This window comes from Pseudonaja textilis, chromosome 1, assembly GCF_049901715.1.
Source record: "Pseudonaja textilis isolate UNSWEBS1 chromosome 1, rPseTex1.2, whole genome shotgun sequence".
Classification (NCBI taxonomy): Eukaryota; Metazoa; Chordata; class Lepidosauria; order Squamata; family Elapidae; genus Pseudonaja; species Pseudonaja textilis.
The window spans coordinates 320,397,408-320,416,439 of record NC_141990.1 but is presented as its reverse complement, the minus strand read 5'-3'; the positions used below and the strand labels follow the sequence as shown (position 1 = coordinate 320,416,439).

Here is a 19,032-nt window from a genome sequence, read left to right as displayed (position 1 = left end):
CCATTCGCCTCCTCTCCATTGTCTTCTGTTCTTTTTTTCTCTTAGTTCCTTGACCAGTTCTGGAGGAAGGCTGAAGATGACAGCGGTGGACGCTCTGCCCGACAGCGCCGAGGCCGTCGAGATGGAGGACGCCTCCACGTCCCAGTTCCAGGTGGAGAAACACTCGTGGGAGGGGCTGCGTGACATCATTCACGGCAGCCGGAAGTACACGGGAATGATCGTGAATAAGGCCCCCCACGACTTCCAGTTCGTCCGTAAGACGGAAGAATCGAGCCCTCACTCCCACCGGCTGTATTACCTGGGTATGACCTCACCTTGGTTGGCAGGCCATCAAAAAGGCGCTGTCACGGTTGAGCGCTAAGTCAAGGTGTTCAGGCTGGATTGGGCCCTTTGATTCTCCAAAGGGAAGAGGTTCCCTAGAGCAAGGGCCACTGCAGGATTAGAACTCTGAACCGGCTTTAGAGAGAAATTGGATTTACGTAGGAGAGTCAGATTTTCTACTTTGTACATTCTCTCTCTTTCTCTCTCTCTCCCTCCCTCCCCATCTCTTTTTCTCTCTCCTTCCTCCCTCCCTCCCTGTCCCATCTCTTTCCTTCCCTTCCTCCCCATCTCTTTCTCTGTCCTTCCTTCCATCTTTCCTCCCTCCCTCCCTCCCTCCCTCCCTGTCCCTTCTCTTTCCTTCCCTTCCTCCCCATCTCTTTCTCTGTCCTTCCTTCCATCTTTCCTCCCTCCCTCCCTCCCTCCCTGTCCCTTCTCTTTCCTTCCCTTCCTCCCCATCTCTTTCTCTGTCCTTCCTTCCATCTTTCCTCCCTCCCTCCCTCCCTCCCTGTCCCTTCTCTTTCCTTCCCTTCCTCCCCATCTCTTTCTCTGTCCTTCCTTCCATCTTTCCTCCCTCCCTCCCTCCCTGTCCCTTCTCTTTCCTTCCCTTCCTCCCCATCTCTTTCTCTGTCCTTCCTTCCATCTTTCCTCCCTCCCTCCCTCCCTCCCTGTCCCTTCTCTTTCCTTCCCTTCCTCCCCATCTCTTTCTCTGTCCTTCCTTCCTTCCATCTTTCCTTCCTCCCTCCCTCCCTCCCTGTCCCTTCTCTTTCCTTCCCTTCCTCCCCATCTCTTTCTCTGTCCTTCCTTCCATCTTTCCTCCCTCCCTCCCTCCCTCCCTGTCCCTTCTCTTTCCTTCCCTTCCTCCCCATCTCTTTCTCTGTCCTTCCTTCCCTTCCTCCCCATCTCTTTCTCTGTCCTTCCTTCCTTCCATCTTTCCTTCCTCCCTCCCTCCCTCCCTGTCCCTTCTCTTTCTCCTTCCTTCCCTCCCTCTCCCCCCATCCCAGTTTTCTCCTTCCACTCCTTCTTTCTCCTCTTCTTCCTCCTCCTTACTCCCTTCTCCTCCCTCTCCCTCTCCTTCCTTCCTACCTGCCTCCTACACTCCTTCCTTCTCTTTCTCCTCCCTCCCTCCCTCTCTCCCCATCCCAGCTTTCTCCTTCCTTCCCCTCTTTCTTTCTCCTCTTCCTCCTCCTCCTTCCCCCCTTCCCCTCCCTCTCCTTCCTCCCTACCTGCCTCCTACATTCCATCTCTTTCTCCTTCCTCCCTCCCTCCTTCTCTCCCTCCACCTTCACTTTCACTATTAGATACATTTCCTACATGTGTGTCTTTCCGTTTCAGAAACAATCATTCTCTTAAGAACAGGCTGCCAATTATAATCTCTTGTCTATTTGTTTTCCTCTGTTTATTCATTCATTTATTCATTCGTTTATTCATTCGTTTATTTATTTCCTTTTGTCATTTAAAGTCGCCCAGCCGGCTCTCATGCCTTAGGCGGGACTAGAACGCAGAGTCTTTACAGATTTCATCTCTGTTGGTTCAACGGACTTTTAAAAAGAAAAACTATAGAGTGTTTAAACTTCTAAGGGAGATTACCAAGAGCCGGGAAGTGGCTGGCTTCTGATCTGTGAGTTTAAATAAAAGGGTGTTTTTTTTTCCCCCCCTCTCTGTCCGACTTTCCTCGGTAGGAATGCCATACGGAAGCCGGGAAAATTCTCTCCTGTACTCGGAGATTCCCAAAAAGGTACGAAAGGAAGCCCTCCTGCTGTTGTCGTGGAAACAGATGCTGGATCATTTCCAGGTGAGGACGCGTGTGCACCTGGCCCTCTGGGTTTTCAGCCAGCTCGGGACACAGGCGGTCCTTGCTTAACGAACATTTTTTGGCCTCTGTGTCTTAAACAGCGCGGTCATTCAACAGGGCGCCACATGACCATAGGCCAGCTTTAGCGATGTCACTTTTCCCGGGGTGTCATTAAGCAAAACGCCGTTACAAGTTCGCATGACTCTCACTTGCGAAAGGGCCGTGGGAACGCCGTGGGCAGTAGTTAAGCGAGGAAATCGTAAAATTGCCTTTCTAGCGCCATCGTGAATATGAATCGTTGCTAAACAGGACCACCGTTAAGCGAGCACTCCCTGTATGGCCCTTTACTTAAAGGGAAATGTGTTTATTTCTTGGACCCCTCTAAATGCACAAGAAGGCCCTCCGTTATTTCCTCCCCGCCAGTTCTTTCCCTCTCGCCCAGGCAACAACTTGGGACGGTCGCTAAACAGGGCCGTCGGGAAGCGAGGACTGTCTGTATTGTCCTTTACGTGAAGGGAAAGGCATTTATTTCTTGGGCCCCTCTGAATCCACACAAGAGCTCCATTCCTTCATCCCGCCGGTTCTTTTCCCTCCCACCCAGGCAACACCCTGGAATGCCCGCTAAACAGGACGGTCGTAAAGCGAAGACTACCTGCATTGTTCTTTCCTTAAAGAGGAATGCATTTATTTCTTGGACTGCTCTAAAAATGCGCAACATTATTTCCTCCTCCTGGGTTTTTCCCCTCTCGCCTGGGCAACCGCTTGGAACGGTCGCTAAACAGGACCGTCATCAAGAGAGGACTGTTTCTATTCTCCTTTATTTAAAACAGAGGTCTCCAAACTTAGCTATGCTGGCTGGAGAATTCTGGGAGTTGAAGTCCACAGGTCTTAAACTTGCTAAGTTTGGGAGCCCCCTGATCTAAAGGGAAATGCTTTCATCACTTGGGCCTCTCTGAATCCACCCTGCGGCTCGGTTCTCGTTTTTTTTAATCCCGCCGTTTCTTTCTCTCCGCCCCAGGCAACTCCGCACCACGGGATGTACTCCAGGGAGGAAGAGCTGCTGAGGGAACGGAAGCGCCTCGGCGTCTTCGGCATCACCTCCTATGACTTCCACCGAGAGAGCGGCCTCTTCCTCTTCCAGGCCAGCAACAGCCTCTTCTACTGTCGAGACGGAGGCCAAAATGGCTTCATGGTGAGCGTTTCCTTCTCCCGGCTGGATATTCCCTTCCTCACTACCCTTGAGTGACCAGCGGCCTTTTTTTTGAGCGAATGAATGAATAAATTAATGAATTCTTTATCGGCCAAGTGTGCTTGGACACCCGAGGAATTTGTCTTGGTGCAAATGCTCTCAGTGCACATAAAAGAAAAGAGACATTCGTCAAGAGTCGAGAATCATCAGGTCCGACACTTAATGATAGTCATAGGGTACTATTAGGGTACTATTACACTTAATAATAGTCAGAGGGTACAATAAGCAATCAAATCATACAAGGAAACAGTCCATATAAACCGTAAGGATACAAGCGACAAAGTTACAGTCATACAGTCACAAGTGGGAGGGGATGAGTGATAAGGAGTGATGAGAAGGTTAGCAGTAATAGTAGTGCAGGCTTTGTAAATAGTTGGACAGTGTTGAGGGAATTATTTGTTTAGCAGAGTGATGGCATTTGGGGAAAAACTTCCCTTGTGCCTAGTTGTTCTGGTGTGCAGGGCTCTATAGCGTCGTTTTGAGGGTAGGGGTTGAAACAGTTTATGTCCAGGATGTGAGGGGTCTGTAAGATATTTACACAGCCCTCTTTTGGGGGCCCCATGATCCAATTTGTGCTCAAGTAGGAATAAATACAGGGAGCCCTCAACGTATGACCACAATAGAGCCCAAAATGTCCATTGCTAAGCGAGAGGGCGGTTCAGTGAGTCTTTCCCCGTTTTATTACCTTCCTCGCCTCCATTGTTCAGGGAATCACTGCAGTTGTTAAATGAGCAAGACAGTGATTAAGAGAATCTGGCTTCCCCCATGGACTTTGCTTGTCAGAAAGTCGCAAGAGTGGATCACGCGACTCCGGTGTCAGGATTCCGGCAGTTACCCCCATTTAAATCATGAGCCAAACTTCTAAAACTTCAAAAGGATTTATTGGGAGTAAATATGTCCAGCACTGCCTGTAATGTAGCCAATTCTGAGATACATAATTCATTGTCACCCTGGGTTTCCCCCCCCCCCCGGGTGTATCTTAATTCATATTCTCCAATGGGACACCTCCATAGCCCAGAGTCATCAATCATGCTCTCCAGTTAGATATTTGCCCGGCAGAAACGTCAGTCACCTGGTTACAATCTCTGAAAAACTATTTATGGAATGCACTTTTGATTTCCAAGCTGCCACGCTGCTCCCCCCTCCCTTTCTGTTGGCAACTCTAAAAAGACCATAGGGATATTTTACGAGTTGACATCCAGGACACGGCAACCATCATAAATTCAAGTTAAAATGCCAAGCATCCATGTTTTGATCATGTGACGGAGGGGATGCTCTGATAATTGTAAATGCGAGGACCGGTCGTAAGACGCTTTTTTGCAAACGAACGGTTGTCGGTTGCGGAGTAACTGGTCAGTTAAAAAGGCGATTTATTTGGCTCCAGATCTCTCCGATGAAGCCGCTGGAAATCCAGACGCAGTGCTCGGGGCCGAGGATGGACCCCAAAATCTGCTCGGCGGACCCTTCCTTCTTCTCGTTCATCAACAACAATGACCTGTGGGTGGCGAACATCGAGACGGGGGAAGAACGGCGCCTGACCTTCTGCCAGAAAGGTACGCCGATGTCCAGGCCTTGGATGGGATGTTCCCATGCATGGAAGGCAGCATTGGTCTCAGTGCATTGATGCACAAAAATCGGTTCACATCCGATGGTGTCTTGTTTCTCCGAAGCCTTCCGGGGACCGTTTTTATTCATTTAGAGAATGTGTATAGATTTATACATAACTAACAACAATTTATAACAAATGTTATAAAGTACCCCATCACATACGTGTGCCAGTTTAGTGTATTGGTTAAGGCACCAGTCTAGAAACAAGAGCCGGTGAGTTCTAGTCCCGCCTTAGGCATGAAAGCAGACTGAGTGACTTTGGGCCAATCTCCAGGAGACGCTGAGTTCTAGTCCTGCCTTGGGCATGAAAGCCAGCCTTAGCCCAACCCACCACACAAGGTGGTTGTTGTGGGGAAAATAGAAGTTGGAAGGAGTATTAGATATATTTGCCACTTTGAGTTATTTATAAATAATAGAGGTAGGATAGATAGGTAGGTAGGTAGATGACAGATAAGTATATAATAGGTAGGTAGATGATAGATAGATAGATAAATAGATAGATATAGTAGATGATAGAGATTATAGATACATATAGATAGGTGGATAGAGATAGATGGATGAATAGAGGAAAGGAGGATAGATGATAGAATTATTTTATTTTATTTATTTTATTTATTTTTATTTGTCAATTGCTTACAGGATAATAGGTATAAGTAAAACCATAGTTATGAATACATGCATATAAGAAAAATAAAAAAAATAAACAATAGGACAGGGACGGTAGGCACATTGGTACGCTTATGCATGCCCCTTACAGACCTCTTAGGAAAGGGGTGAGGTCAATAGTAGACAGTCTAAGGTTAAAGGTTTTGGGGTTTGGGGAAGAAACCACAGAGTCAGGTAGGGTATTCCAGACATTGATTGATAATTGATTGATAACAAGATTGATAGAAAAATTGATTGCTAAAGGAGAAGGGAGAGGTTTTATGTCCCAGAGACCCAAGACAGAGGCACACTTTGTAAAGGTGTGCGACTTTCCTCAAGGCAGGATGAATTACATACCCTGTTTCCTTGCGCGCCTCCAAAGAAAGGGCGATTTCGGTTCTTCCACCTTTTAAGGATAATTTTTGATTAACTTTCTCCTGACCCTCATGGCTAAAACATGACACTGAACCTGGGTTTATTTTCCAACTGAGATGCCCTGCAGAGCAACTTACCTGTATGCCAAAGGTGGAATCCAAGGCCCCCCTCTCAGAAAGCTGAGCTGATGGGAACCTGGGAATAAGAAAGAACAAGACAGCATGACACAATAGCCAGTTAAACAGCAAATTCTTATGGTTTGAAGCTTTGGCGCACTCTTTCTCGGGGCTTCTATAATAAATACAGGCGGTCCTTGACTTTACAACAGTTCGTTTAGTGACAGTTTAAAGTAACCACCACCCCGCAAACAGTGACTTATAACTGTTTTGCACAATTACGACCCTTGTAGCTTCCCCGTGGTCATGTCATCAAAATTCAGACGCTTGGCCACTGACTTGTATTTACAACGGTGGCAGCGTCCAGGGGTCATGTGCTCACTTTCTGACCAGCAAAGTCAATGGTGGAGACGGATTCACTTTGACAATGGTGTTACTGGCTTAACTGCGGCGATGCCGTTCACCCCTGTGAAAGGAAGGACGTAAAATAGGGCGAACCCCACTTACCCGCTGCCTTGCTTATCAGAGGAAACGGTGGCCGTACTTTGAGGACTACCTGTAGGAGGCAACCATATTTGGCTAGGCTAACTTAGTTGAGGTGTTCTGACCCAGCTCCCCAAACAAGACAAACCCTCTTGACGTGAACTCAAAAGATTCCTTGATTAGGAACGCCGACAGTCCCAGCAAAAAGTTTCTCTCTCAACGCAGGCTAACAAGTCCAGCTGGCTGGAAGATGAATCGTTGTCTGTCACACCGATTCACCTCCGCCTCCTGCCTTTTATCCCCAGAGCAAGGGTGGGGCTTTGCTAGCAGCGGTGGCTCTTCCGTCCCAAGGACCGGCCCATAGATTTCCACTGCTCTCCTCTCCTCTGCCTTCTGTGTATCCACGTGCCAGGCACTGGACTCGGCTGTTCCTCCTCTTCCTCATCAGCCACCACCAGACCTGGGGGCCATTGACTCTCCATCTGAGGGCTGACGGACGGCCCAGGCTCCACCTCTCTCTCTCTCTCTCTCTTTCTCAGCCAGCTCTATTTCCTCTTCCCCCTCGGTGCTCTCAGGTTGCCCTGATGCTGACTTTGACTCTCAGGCCTCCTCCTCTTCCTCCTCCTCCGATTTGGCTTCTGGAGGGACTGGCAGCCGACAGGCCACAACATGAGGGTTTTAAGACACTCCATATGTTGAAAATGGAGGTTTTTCTCTCCCCTCAGGTTTATCCAGCGTGTTGGACGATCCCAAGTCAGCCGGTGTGGCCACTTTCGTCATCCAGGAAGAATTTGATCGCTTTACAGGGTACTGGTGGTGTCCAATGTCTTGCCAAGAAGGTACGTGGTCCTGGCTGCCGCCTTCTCACCACTGAATTAAGGTCTGAATGATCCTCAGCAACCTGGTCTAAACTACCCAGTAGGGCTGTGCAAGGGCTACCCAGTAGGGCTGTTCATTTAGTGACCGTTCAAGGTCACAGTGGCATCAATAATCTGGGTCCGTGTGTGTGTACACTATGAATTTATATATACGCATACATGTATGTATACGTACAAGATGTATATACATCTTGTGTGTATATCTACACACACGCACATGGTGTGTGTGTGTGTGTGTATATTAAGTTTTCGTGGGTACTTACATGTATGGTATTCAGCTTTGTTCGGGTATTTTCCCACGTCATTTAAAAGCACAACTACAATGACGTAGGAAAATAACTGAACAAAGCTGAATACCATACATGTAAGTACCCACGAAAACTTAAGATATATAAGTGTGTGTGGATCTTTGGTTATTCGGGTTTTGTGCTTTGTGCTTCTCACAAAACCGAAGAGACAAGCCTGAAGATGACGAATGAGATTTTGTCGAAATGTCACCAAGATACTTCCAATTTTACGTGGGAGAAAACCCGAATAACCAAAGATCCACATACAAATACCCACGAAAACCTCAGAAAACACAGTCATTGTAGTTGTGCTTTTAAAGCTATAGCAACATTTCGGCAGAATCTCATCTGCCATCATCAGGCTTCTGTATTGTGTTCGTCTGTGAGTCAGACTTTCACAGCCGTTTCAGTTTTAAATTTTGGGGCTAGCCTACTGCTGTGCCAGAATGGTTTTTTCTTCATCCTGATTGGTTGGGAGTCTTGGTCTGTGTTTATTGGTCTTGGGTTTTGCTGTGTTCTGCTGTTCACAGACGAACACAATACAGAAGCCTGATGATGGCAGATGAGATTCTGCCAAAACGTTGCTACAACTTTAAAAGCACAACTACAATGACGTGGGAAAATACCTGAACAAAGCTGAATGCCATACATATATACATATCTATATCTATATATCTATATCTATATATCTGTATATCTAAATCTATATATCAATATCTATATATCTATCGATCTAAAATGAATCTATATAAAAACGAAATGCCCCTCACGCATCATCACAAAATCTCCAGAACCGTAAAACCTACAAACCTGAAATTTGACACCTATGTTCCTCTTGGCTTCTAGGTGCTTACTAAGAAAGGATTTTTCTAAATGACCATCAGAACATTAGTATTTCGTATAGTATTATTATTAACACGCTAAGGAGTTCTACTCCCCCTCCCCACCTGAAAAGAAATCTCTTCCAAATGCAAAACACAAGCAGACGAGTTTCAGTTTTACTTTCACAGCACCAAGCAGCTTTACTACAGAACAGTTGAACTAAGCCACGCCCAGGCTCCTTGCTGTCTCCTTACTCAAACAGCAAATACTGTTTCAGTTTCCAAACAGCCCTCAACCCTCACACATTGATAGGACGCTAGCCAAATGAATACCGATGGATGCTGGTAGCCAGAGGCAGAATTTTTCTCCCCCTTATTTTCCTACCCAAAAACTAAGCCCGGCCACACAGTTTCGTAGTGAAGCCCGGGTATCGAGCTAGTATATTATATGCAGGTTTGTGTGTGTGTATATATATATATTTTGAGAGCGGCCATCAGGTTTTCATTTTAATATGTGGCATTAAGTCCCCAGGAAAAATGACAATAACCTTTATACTGTATCTTCTCTAATCTAATAATTCTCCTTCCCCCCCACAATCCTCCTACTTGCCTCGTTTCCATTTAGGACCCGAAGGCTGGAAGACATTGCGAATTCTGTACGAGGAAGTGGATGAATCAGAGGTGGAGGTGATTCACGTCCCTTCACCGGCCCTGGAAGAACGGAAAACGGACACGTACCGGTATCCCAGAACAGGTCAGTGGGGGATGATGGATGGGAGGAGAAGGAAGTTATAGGTAGTCCTAACAGAGCTGGAATGGATTTCCGTATGTCCACATGCAGCCTGTACTAGACTGGCATATATATAGATTATAGAATACAAGGGTTAGAAGGTGTTAGGGATACACCCTAGCAGAATCTGCATGGCAGTCAGGCAAAATATGTGAGATAAACGTTTTTGTAGCTTACACTCAGTAAAACAGATACACCGTGCTAGTTAAATAGTTTATTCCAGTAAGAGTTTTAGCATAGTCAAAACAGTCCATATATCATTCACTAGTTCAGTCCGTCCGGGGATTATTCAGTTGCAAATTCCAGTGTCAAAAAAGAGAGGTCGGTAAAACTTACAAATATCAGTCCAGTAATATATCTCCTTGCAGTAGAGATATGAAGAAGTCAAACCTCCTTTCTTCCTTCAGCATTCAGCAGTAGGAAACACGCAATTAGCAAACCATCAATCCATCAAACCAGCAATTGTCAGCAATCAATCAGGTTCTCTTGCTCCCTCTTATGGCGGTTTCACAACCTCACCCCAAATTACATGCTTTGCAGTTTAAAGTGACACACACTTAAACTTACTATCATAGTTTATATATATTACTTTACCCAAACTACGTTAGGTAACCTATGTTATTCCTAACAGAAGGGACCTTGGAGGTCTTCCGGTTCAAGAAGGAGACCCTACCCCATTTCAGACAAAAGGCTGTCCAATCTCGTTTTCAAAACCTCCAGCGTTAGAGCCTCAGTGGTGCAGCGGTTAGAGTGCAGCACTGCCAGCTGCTCCCACTGCAGTTTGGGCAGTTCGAATCCCACCAGGCTCAAGGTTGACTCCGCCTTCCGTCCTTCCGGGTTGGTTAAAACGAGGACCCAAATTGTTGGGGGGGCAAGAGGCTGACTCTGTAAACCGCTTAGAGGAGGCTGTAAAGCACCATAAAGTGGCATATAAGGGCTATTGCTATATACAGCTTCTGGAAGTAAGTTCCACCGATGAATCGTTCTCACTGTCAGGACATTTCAATTCATTCCAGGTTGCTTGCTCTCTCTCTGTGATGAGTTTCCATCCGTTGCTTCTTGTCCTTCCCTCAGGTGCTTTGGAGAATAGCTTGACACTCCCTCTTCTTTGGGGCAGCCCCTCCAATGCTGGGACACTTTCTTATCATGTCATTCCAGGCATATCTAGTTCCCGCAATCATTCCTCAATAGGGTTTAGCCTCCAATCTTCTTGGTCCTCTGTGAAACCTTTCTAGAGCCTCCACATCTTCTTGTCACGTCTTCGTACGACCCTCACCCATTTGGAGTGATCTAATCGTGGCTTTTCCATGACGGGAAAGCGGTACCCTTAACTGAGCACCGTGAGGAAGGAGGGGCATACATTTAAGGCACGGTATTGTGCACCACCAGATAGGATTGTGGATAAAATCGGATTGTCTACTTGGGGAAGGGTGCTGTCAGGTGCAAAAAAATTTGTGAGTAGAACTGATTTTATTTCGTTGATGGAGGAAAAAAAAAACTCCTATCTAAATGCGGATGGCAAAACTTCAGATCGCTATATTTTGCATCTTTTTATTATATCTATTTCAGGCAGCAAAAATCCCCAAATCTCTTTAAAGCTGGCAGAGTTTCAAACGGACAGCCAAGGGAAAGTGAGTATAACCTGTTTGGCTCCGATACGGAAGCTTTTGATTTTTATATTTTTATCTTCGGCCCTGCTTGTCTTTTCCAAGCAACTCTTTAAAAAAAGAGAGAGACTAGGACGGAGAATCATAGAGTCACAGGACGGGAAGGGACCTTGGAGGTCTTCTAGTCCAGCTCCTTAGCCAAGGCAAGGAGGCCTTATGCCAGGGGTCTCCAAACATGGCAACTGTAAGACTTGTGGACTTCAACTCCCAGAATTCCTCAGCCAGCAAAGCTGGCTGAGGAATTCTGGGAGTTGAAGTCCACAAGTCTTACAGTTGCCATGTTTGGAGACCTCTGCCTTATACCATCCTGAACCAATGGTGGTCCAATCTTTTTCTTAAAAATCAGCTGCAATGCAGGTAATCCTCGACTTAACGGCCACAACTGAGCCCCAACATTTCTGTTGTTAAAGGAGACATTTGCTGAGTGAGTTTTGCCCCATGTTACGACCTTTCTTGCCGCAGTTGTTAAGTGAATCACTGCAGCTGACCCGCTAGCAACCCGGTTGTTCAGTGAACCTGGCTTCCCTCTTGACTTCCCTCGCGAGAATTTTTGGAAAAGGGGGTTGCACGTCCATAACTCTTCAAGCACAGGTGAGTCTTGACTTGCAACAGTTTCATTTAGTGACCGTTCGAAGTTACAGCAGACCTGGGAAAAAAAAGTGACTTACGGCCGCTTTTTTCTCACTTAGCGAACTTTGCAGCCTCCCTGTGGGTCACACGTGATCCAAATTCAGGCGCTCGGCAAGTCATATTTATGACGGTTGCCATGGTGATCCCCTTTTGCGACCTTCTGGCCAGCAAAGTCGACGGGGAAGCCAGATTTGCTGAACAACCATGTGACTTGACTTAACAAACGCGACGATTCCCTTAACCACTGTGGCACGAAAAGTCGTAAAATGGGACAAACTCATTCAACAAAATGTTTCCGTTACCAATAGCAGCCTCAACTTTGAGCTCGGTTGTGATTGTAATTCGAGAACTACCTGTATCTAAGGTTGAACACACCCTTGGTTTAGAGTACAGGTAGTTCTCATATATCTCTCTATATAAAAGCGAAAGACCCCTCACACATCATCACAAAATCTCCAGCACCGTAAAGCCTACAAACTTGAAACTTAACACGCATGTTCCTCTTGGCTTCTAGGTGCTCACTAAGAAAGGATTTTTCGAAATGACCATCGGAGTATTAGTATTTCCTATATGATTATTATCATTAACACGCTCTGATGCTAAGGAGTTTACTCCCCCTCCCCACCTGAAAAGAAATCTCTTCCAAATGCAAAACACAAGCAGAGGAGAGGAGGTTCAGTTTTACTTTCACAGCAGCACCAAGCAGCTTTAGTACAGAACAGTTGAGCTAAGCCACACCCAGGCTCCTTACTGTTACCTTCTTTCTCACACAGCAAATATACTATTTCAGTTTCCAAACAGCCCTCAACTCTCTCACACACTGACAGGATGCTAGCCAGATGAATCCCAATGGATGCTGATAGGCAGAGGCAGAATTTCCCCCCTTATTTTCCTCCCAAAAACTAAGCCCGACCACACAGTTTCGTAGCAAAGCACGGGTATCCAGCTAGTAAGTCAAATGTTTAGTGACCGTTTGACGTTTCGGTGGCCCTGAAAAAAGTGACTTACGCCCGTGTTTCATGCTGCAACATCCCCATGACCACAACGCAAGTGGTCTTAAGTTGAGGACTGCCTGTAGAACATAGGGGGCTATGCAGGATGTCCTTGACTTGTTGAATGACCAACGTTACAAAAGCACTGAAAAAAAAAAGTGACTTGTGATCGTTTTTCACACTTAACAACCTTTGTAGCATCCCTCGTGATCAAAATGCAACCATTTGGCAACCGACTCTTATTTATGACGGTTGCAATGTCCAGGCTCACATGTATCCCCTTTTGCGACCTTCCGACAAGCAGAGTCCATGGAGAAGTCCAATTTACTTAGCAACCATGCTACTCCCTGAAGAAAAGTAGTGATTCACCTAACAACGGTGGCAAGAAAAGTCCATAAAATAGGGCAAAACTCACTTAACCACTATTTTGCTTTATCAACAGAATGTTTGGGCTCAGTTGTGGTAGTAGCTTGATGATTACCTGTATTGTCGCCAGCACGTTTTTGGAGCCATGTGCTGCTTTGAATGTCAACTTGTAAAATCTTTCACAATTGATTAACGCGCAGCTATAGCAGTGTGGCTTGTCCCTTTCTTAGCGGCTTATGGGGTGTATAATTAATATTCAGTCTTGCATCCTGCCTTCTCCGCCTGCCTATTTCAGTGTGTTTTCGGGGGGAAATTGGGCCTGTAACTCTGCTTGTGTCATTTAAAAATTAAAATGTGATAATAATCACAAAATACAGCTTTTGCAAAAAGGAATTCTGATCATTGCAGAAGACATTTTCCCCAGGAGGGCTGGGGTTTATATACAGGTTCAAGTATACAGTCTCTGCCCCTTTCCTGGGTTCATGATCTATCCAACTACGTATCTCCCTACGCCACACCCATATTATTGTGGAGTAGCACCTGTTTGCTTGTCTTTGGAAACTACCCTTGTTCTCATGGCTTCTTCCTGTTATGTTCATTGAAACACAATGGATCATTAACCAGTTCTGTTCGGTCAGAATGACCTAGCATCTCCCACATATCCTAACACCAAGAAATACAACCCCCATGTTCCAGCCAAAAACCTGACATTCTTAAAACACAACAAGTTACAAAACACGTTTGTTAGATACAGTTACATAATTGTCCAGTAATCATTGTTAAAGGTCACATATCAGCAAACATGGAATCTCTTCTGTTTTTCATTTTCTCAGGTGTAACTTACAATATACATATAAATACCTGCGAAAACATAAGAAAACATATTTTATTTATGTATATGTATATGTGTATGTATATGTATATGTGTGTGTGTATATATATATATATATGTTTTCTGAGGTTCTCACGGGTATTTGTATGTGGATCTTTGGTTGTTCGGGTTTTCTCGCGTAAGATTGAAGTATCGAAACGTTGCCTAGATACTTCGAATCTTACGCGGGAGAAAACCCGAACAACCAAAGATCCACATACAAATACCAGCAGAACCTCAGAAAACATACATATATTATATTATATATTATATATTATATATTATATATTATATATTATATATTATATATTATATATTATATATATATACACACACACACACACACACACATATATAAAGTTTTCTTATGTTTTCATGGGTATTTATATACATACATGCATACATACATGGTATTCAGCTTTGTTCGGGTATTTTCCCACGTCATTATAGTTGTGCTTTTAAAGCACAACTATAATGACGTGGGAAAATACACGAACAAAGCCGAATACCATACATGTAAGTACCCGCGAAAACTTAAGAAAACACACACACACACACACACATATATCCCACGTCATTATAGTTGTGCTTTTACAGTTGTAGCAACGTTTCGGCAGAATCTCATCTGCCATCATCAGGCTTCTGTATTGCCTTCGTCTGTGAGTCAGACTTTCACAGCCGTTGTTTTAAATTTGGTGTTAGCCTACTGCTGTGCCAGAATGGCACAGAATATGTGTGTGTGTGTGTGTGTGTATGTGTATGTATGTATATATATGTATATGTATGTTTTTATATATGTATGTATATATGTATAGCCACATATAACAGAAAAAAAAGCAAAACATCAAAATAACCTCAGATCGCATTTAATTAGTTTCTTTGGGGAAATCTTCCACCATCCTTTTTTTTTTTAAAAAAAATTAAATCATTAAATAAAATTAACTTCAACTATCGGGATGATGACAATTGTTTTCCCTAAATGTTTTTTTTTTACTGTATCGGGTTTCCTTTTCGTTTAAAATGTATTCATTTGTGTCCCGCCTTTATTATTTTAATTGCATATGCTTTTAATTGTATATTTTGGGCCACCTGAAGTAGTTGTGGAGTTAGATGGCTTATAAAAAAGCGACTTTGTAAAATAATAACCACATAAAAACCAAAGTGCCTTCATCAATGAAGGAATGAAAAGGAAGTTATTGTTTTATTTTTATTTTTTAAATTAAGTAATTCACTTGAATTGGTCATTTAATTAAGTTGGATTTATAGAAGCTACTCAGCCCCGGGGTAAATGTGTTATATTGTTTCTGCTTTGGTGATAATTTTCTTGGTGGAGACATAATGTAATTTTTGTGATATTTGGCTACATTTTCAACCTCTCTCCCTCCCTCTCCCCCCATCCCGTCCCACCTCTGAATTTTCACAGATCGTGCATGCGAGCGACATGGAACTGGTGCACCCCTTTGCTACCATGTTCCCCAATGTGGAGTACATTGCGCGAGCGGGTTGGACCCGAGATGGCAAATAGTAAGTATCTGTGTAGTTGGGACGGAGACAGCTAGCTACCTTGTCCCAGGTTAAGAGTGTTTGTGCCTTTTGATCAATATCCAAGTAAGGGGGCCCTTGGTTCCTCTGTGAGCTTGGTGGAGTTTTCGCAAATGTTTCATTATCTAAACTAGGTTAATAAGAGGACAAGCCCTGGTGATTTTACCTAGTTGGGTAATGAAGCATCTGTAAGAAAACCACCAAGCCCAGAAAGCATCAAAGCCCTTGTCTGTCTGTCTTTCTTTCTTTCTTTCTTTCTTTCTTTCTTTCTTTCTTTCTTTCTTTCTTTCTTTCTTTCTTTCTTTCTTTCTTTCTTTCTCTGTCTGTGTTTCTTCTTCCTCCTCCTCTTCCTCCTCCTCCTCCTCCTCCTCCTCCTCTCCACGCACACCATTCCCTTCTAGCAGTAATTATGTTACCTAGCTGGGTAATGAGACATCTGCAACAAAACCACCAAGCCCTTGTCTGTCTGTCTGTCTGTCTGTCTTTCTTTCTTTCTTTCTTTCTTTCTTTCTTTCTTTCTTTCTTTCTTTCTTTCTTTCTTTCTTTCTTTCTTTCTTTCTTTCTTTTTCTTCTTCTTCTTCTTCTTTTTCTTCTTCTTCTTCTTCTTCTTCTTCTTCTTCTTCTTCTTCTTCTTCTTCTTCTTCTTCTTCTTCTTCTTCCTCCTCCTCCTCCTCCTCCTCCTCCTCCTTCTCCTCCTTCTTTCTCCTCCTCCTCCTCCTCCTCCTCCTCCTCCTCCTCCTCCTCCTCCTCCTCCTCCTCCTCCTCTCCACACACACCATTCCCTTCTAGCAGTGATTATGTTACCTAGCTGGGTAAGGAGACATCTGCAACAAAACCGCCAAGCTCAGAAAGCAGCAAAGGCCCCGTAGTTGTTGTTGTCTCCTTCCTCCTCCTCCTCCTCCTCCTCCTCTCCACACACATCCCACTCCCTTCTACCACTGACGATGTCACCTAGTTGGGTCATGAAATGTCTGCAAGAAAACCACCAAGCTCAGAGGGCACCAAGGACCCCCTCATTTCAACCCTGAGCTTAAAAAACAATCTCCTTCATCAACATTTGGGTGTCCTGATCATGGTTTCCTGGGACCCGTGGCTGCTCCGTCCTGCCCTCCTCCCAAGTTGCCTGCCTTTTCAACTTCAGATGCTAGTGACTAAAAGATGGGAAAAGTTGAAATTAAAAATAAGAGAAGATTGGGAAGAGCTGGGCCAGAGGTATCTGAGACCTAAACCCTGAGTTCAGTTCATGGCAGGGGTCCCCAAACTTGACAACTTCAAGACTCGAGGACTTCTGTTACGGAGACACCCTAGCAGAATCTGCGCGGCAGTCAGGCAGGCAGGCAAAATATGTGAGATAAACGTTTTTGTCGCTTGCACTCAGTAAAACAGATACACTGTGCTAGTTAAATAGTTTATATCAGTAAGAATTTTAGCATAGTCAAAACAGTCCATATATCATTCACTAGTTCAGTCCGTCCGGGGATTATTCAGTTGCAAATTCCAGTGTTGAAAAAGAGAGGTCTGTAAACTTACAAATATCAGTCCAGTAATATACCTCCTCGCAGTAGAGATATGAAGAAGTCAAACCTCCCTTCTTCCTTCAGCAACTCAGCAGTAGGGAAAACACGCAGTTAGCAAACCATCAATCCATCAAACCAGCAATCGTCAGGAATCATCAGCAATCAATCAGGTTCTCTTGCTCCCTCTTATGGCGGTTTCACACCGCACCCAAAATTACATGCTTTGCCGTTTAAAGTGACACACACTTAAACTTACTACCCTAGTTTAGATATGTTCTTTTACCCAAACTACGTTAGGTAACCTTGTTGTTCCTAACAACTTCCAACTCCCCGAATTCCTCAGCCAGCCTCATGGAATTCTGGGAGTTGAAGTCCACAAAACCTTAAAATGTGCCACATGAGGACACACACACACACACACACACTGATTCACAGCATTACTTGGCTGTGGTCCTAAAGGTTCGGCGTGCAATTGCTCCCGCCGGCTTTTCCTGCTCACGGCCTTTTTTTCCCCCTCCCTCTCCCTTTTCCCCGCAGCGCGTGGGCCATGTTCCTCGACAGACCTCAGCAGCAGCTCCAGCTCGTCCTCTTCCCTCCCGCCCTCTTCATCCCGGTACCGGAAAACGAGGAGCAGCGCCTGGAATTTGCCAAAGCCGTGCCCGAGAACACCCATCCCTTCATCGTCTACGAAGAAGTCACCAACGTCTGGATCAATGTAAGGCGGGCTCGAATACGGGGCCTATCCTCACAACCTTCTTTTGAAGACGTTTCGCTTCTCATCCAAGAAGCTTCTTCAGCTCTGACTGGATGTTGGGGGGAAACGGAAGGATTTACATTCCTTGCAGGCAGAGCTGGTCATTTGCATCCTTTTTAGAGAGTCGTTGAGGCCACTTGGAGTTTAATCTTGTGTCCCTCAGGTTCGCCTGAGCGGTGCTCCTGGTTCCTGCAGTCTGCAATTTTTGTTCCCCCCCGGACATCCATTCCTGTTCCCGCCCCCATTCTAAGGGTGTTCAACCCAAATTGTGTAGCTAGTAGAGATTCACAAGTCATCCAGGTCACGGTTGCCCCAAAGGTGCTTTTTCAAGAGGCAACTGGAGTTTCTTGTTCTTCCTTTTGAAGACATTTCGCTTCTCCTCCAAGAACCTTCTCCAGCTCTGACGGGACGGTGGGGAGTGGAAGGGTTTATATTCCTTGCAGACAGCTGAGCCGGTCATTTGCATCCTTTTGGAGGGTCGTTGAGGCCACCTGGAGGTTTATCTGTGTCCCCAGGTTGTGTGTTGTTTCCGGTTTTTCTTTGAAGACATTTCCCTTCTCATCCAAGAAGCTTCTTCAGCTCTGACTGGACAGTGGGGAGTGGAAGGGTTTATATTCCTTGCAGACAGCTGAGCCGGTCATTTGCATCCTTTTGGAGGGTCGTTGAGGCCGCCTGGAGGTTTATCTGTGTCCCCAGGTTGTGTGTTGTTTCCGGTTTTTCTTTGAAGACATTTCCCTTCTCATCCAAGAAGCTTCTTCAGCTCTGACTGGATGGTGGGGAACGGAAGGGTTTATGCTCCTTGCAGACAGCTGGTCATTTGCATCCTTTTAGAGGGTCGTTGAGGCCACTTGGAGGTTTATCTGTGTCCTCAGGGTTTTACAGACTTTGAGCATACAATTCTACGGACCTTGAGCTATACAATTTGGCAAATTCTATACCCTTCTTATGGAGTCGGAGTAAGAATGGATTTCCAAAGGAAAGAATTGCAGGAGCACCACTCCAGTGACCCTGGGGACACAGATAAACCTCCAAGTGGCCTCAATGACCCTCTCAAAGGATGCAAATGACCAGCTGTCTGCAAGGAATATAAACCCTTCCATTCCCCACCATCCACAGTCAGAGCTGAAGAAGCTTCTTGGAGGGAATTGAAATGTCTTCAAATGAATAAACCCAAAAGTCCAGTTGCCTCCTGAAAAAGAACCCTTGGGATTCCCATTCTTACCGTGTCTTGAAAAGACGAGTGATTCGCTCAACAACCGCGTGACTCACTTAACAATTGCACTGGTCCCCTGAACAACCATGGCAAGATAGGTGATAATATGGGGCGA

General features: G+C 45.1%; 1 protein-coding gene and 1 long non-coding RNA gene across 5 annotated transcripts in view; one reads left to right on the top strand and one right to left on the bottom strand.

Annotated features, from left to right (window-relative positions):
• The window catches only part of LOC148128374 (uncharacterized), a 452,998-nt gene that overhangs the window by 77,550 nt on the left and 356,416 nt on the right, over positions 1 to 19,032 (bottom strand). The window lies entirely within an intron of this gene.
• The window catches only part of DPP9 (dipeptidyl peptidase 9), a 74,380-nt gene that overhangs the window by 8,660 nt on the left and 46,688 nt on the right, over positions 1 to 19,032 (top strand). For all 4 annotated transcript variants that reach the window (XM_087922630.1, XM_087922627.1, XM_087922626.1 and 1 more), the window contains exons 3-11: positions 46 to 302; positions 2,001 to 2,113; positions 3,132 to 3,305; positions 4,747 to 4,915; positions 7,315 to 7,428; positions 9,201 to 9,329; positions 10,935 to 10,996; positions 15,315 to 15,415; positions 17,488 to 17,665. In XM_087922630.1, coding sequence (XP_087778756.1) covers positions 46 to 302; positions 2,001 to 2,113; positions 3,132 to 3,305; positions 4,747 to 4,915; positions 7,315 to 7,428; positions 9,201 to 9,329; positions 10,935 to 10,996; positions 15,315 to 15,415; positions 17,488 to 17,665 — 1,297 coding nt within the window. The remainder of the gene's footprint in view (positions 1 to 45; positions 303 to 2,000; positions 2,114 to 3,131; positions 3,306 to 4,746; positions 4,916 to 7,314; positions 7,429 to 9,200; positions 9,330 to 10,934; positions 10,997 to 15,314; positions 15,416 to 17,487; positions 17,666 to 19,032) is intronic.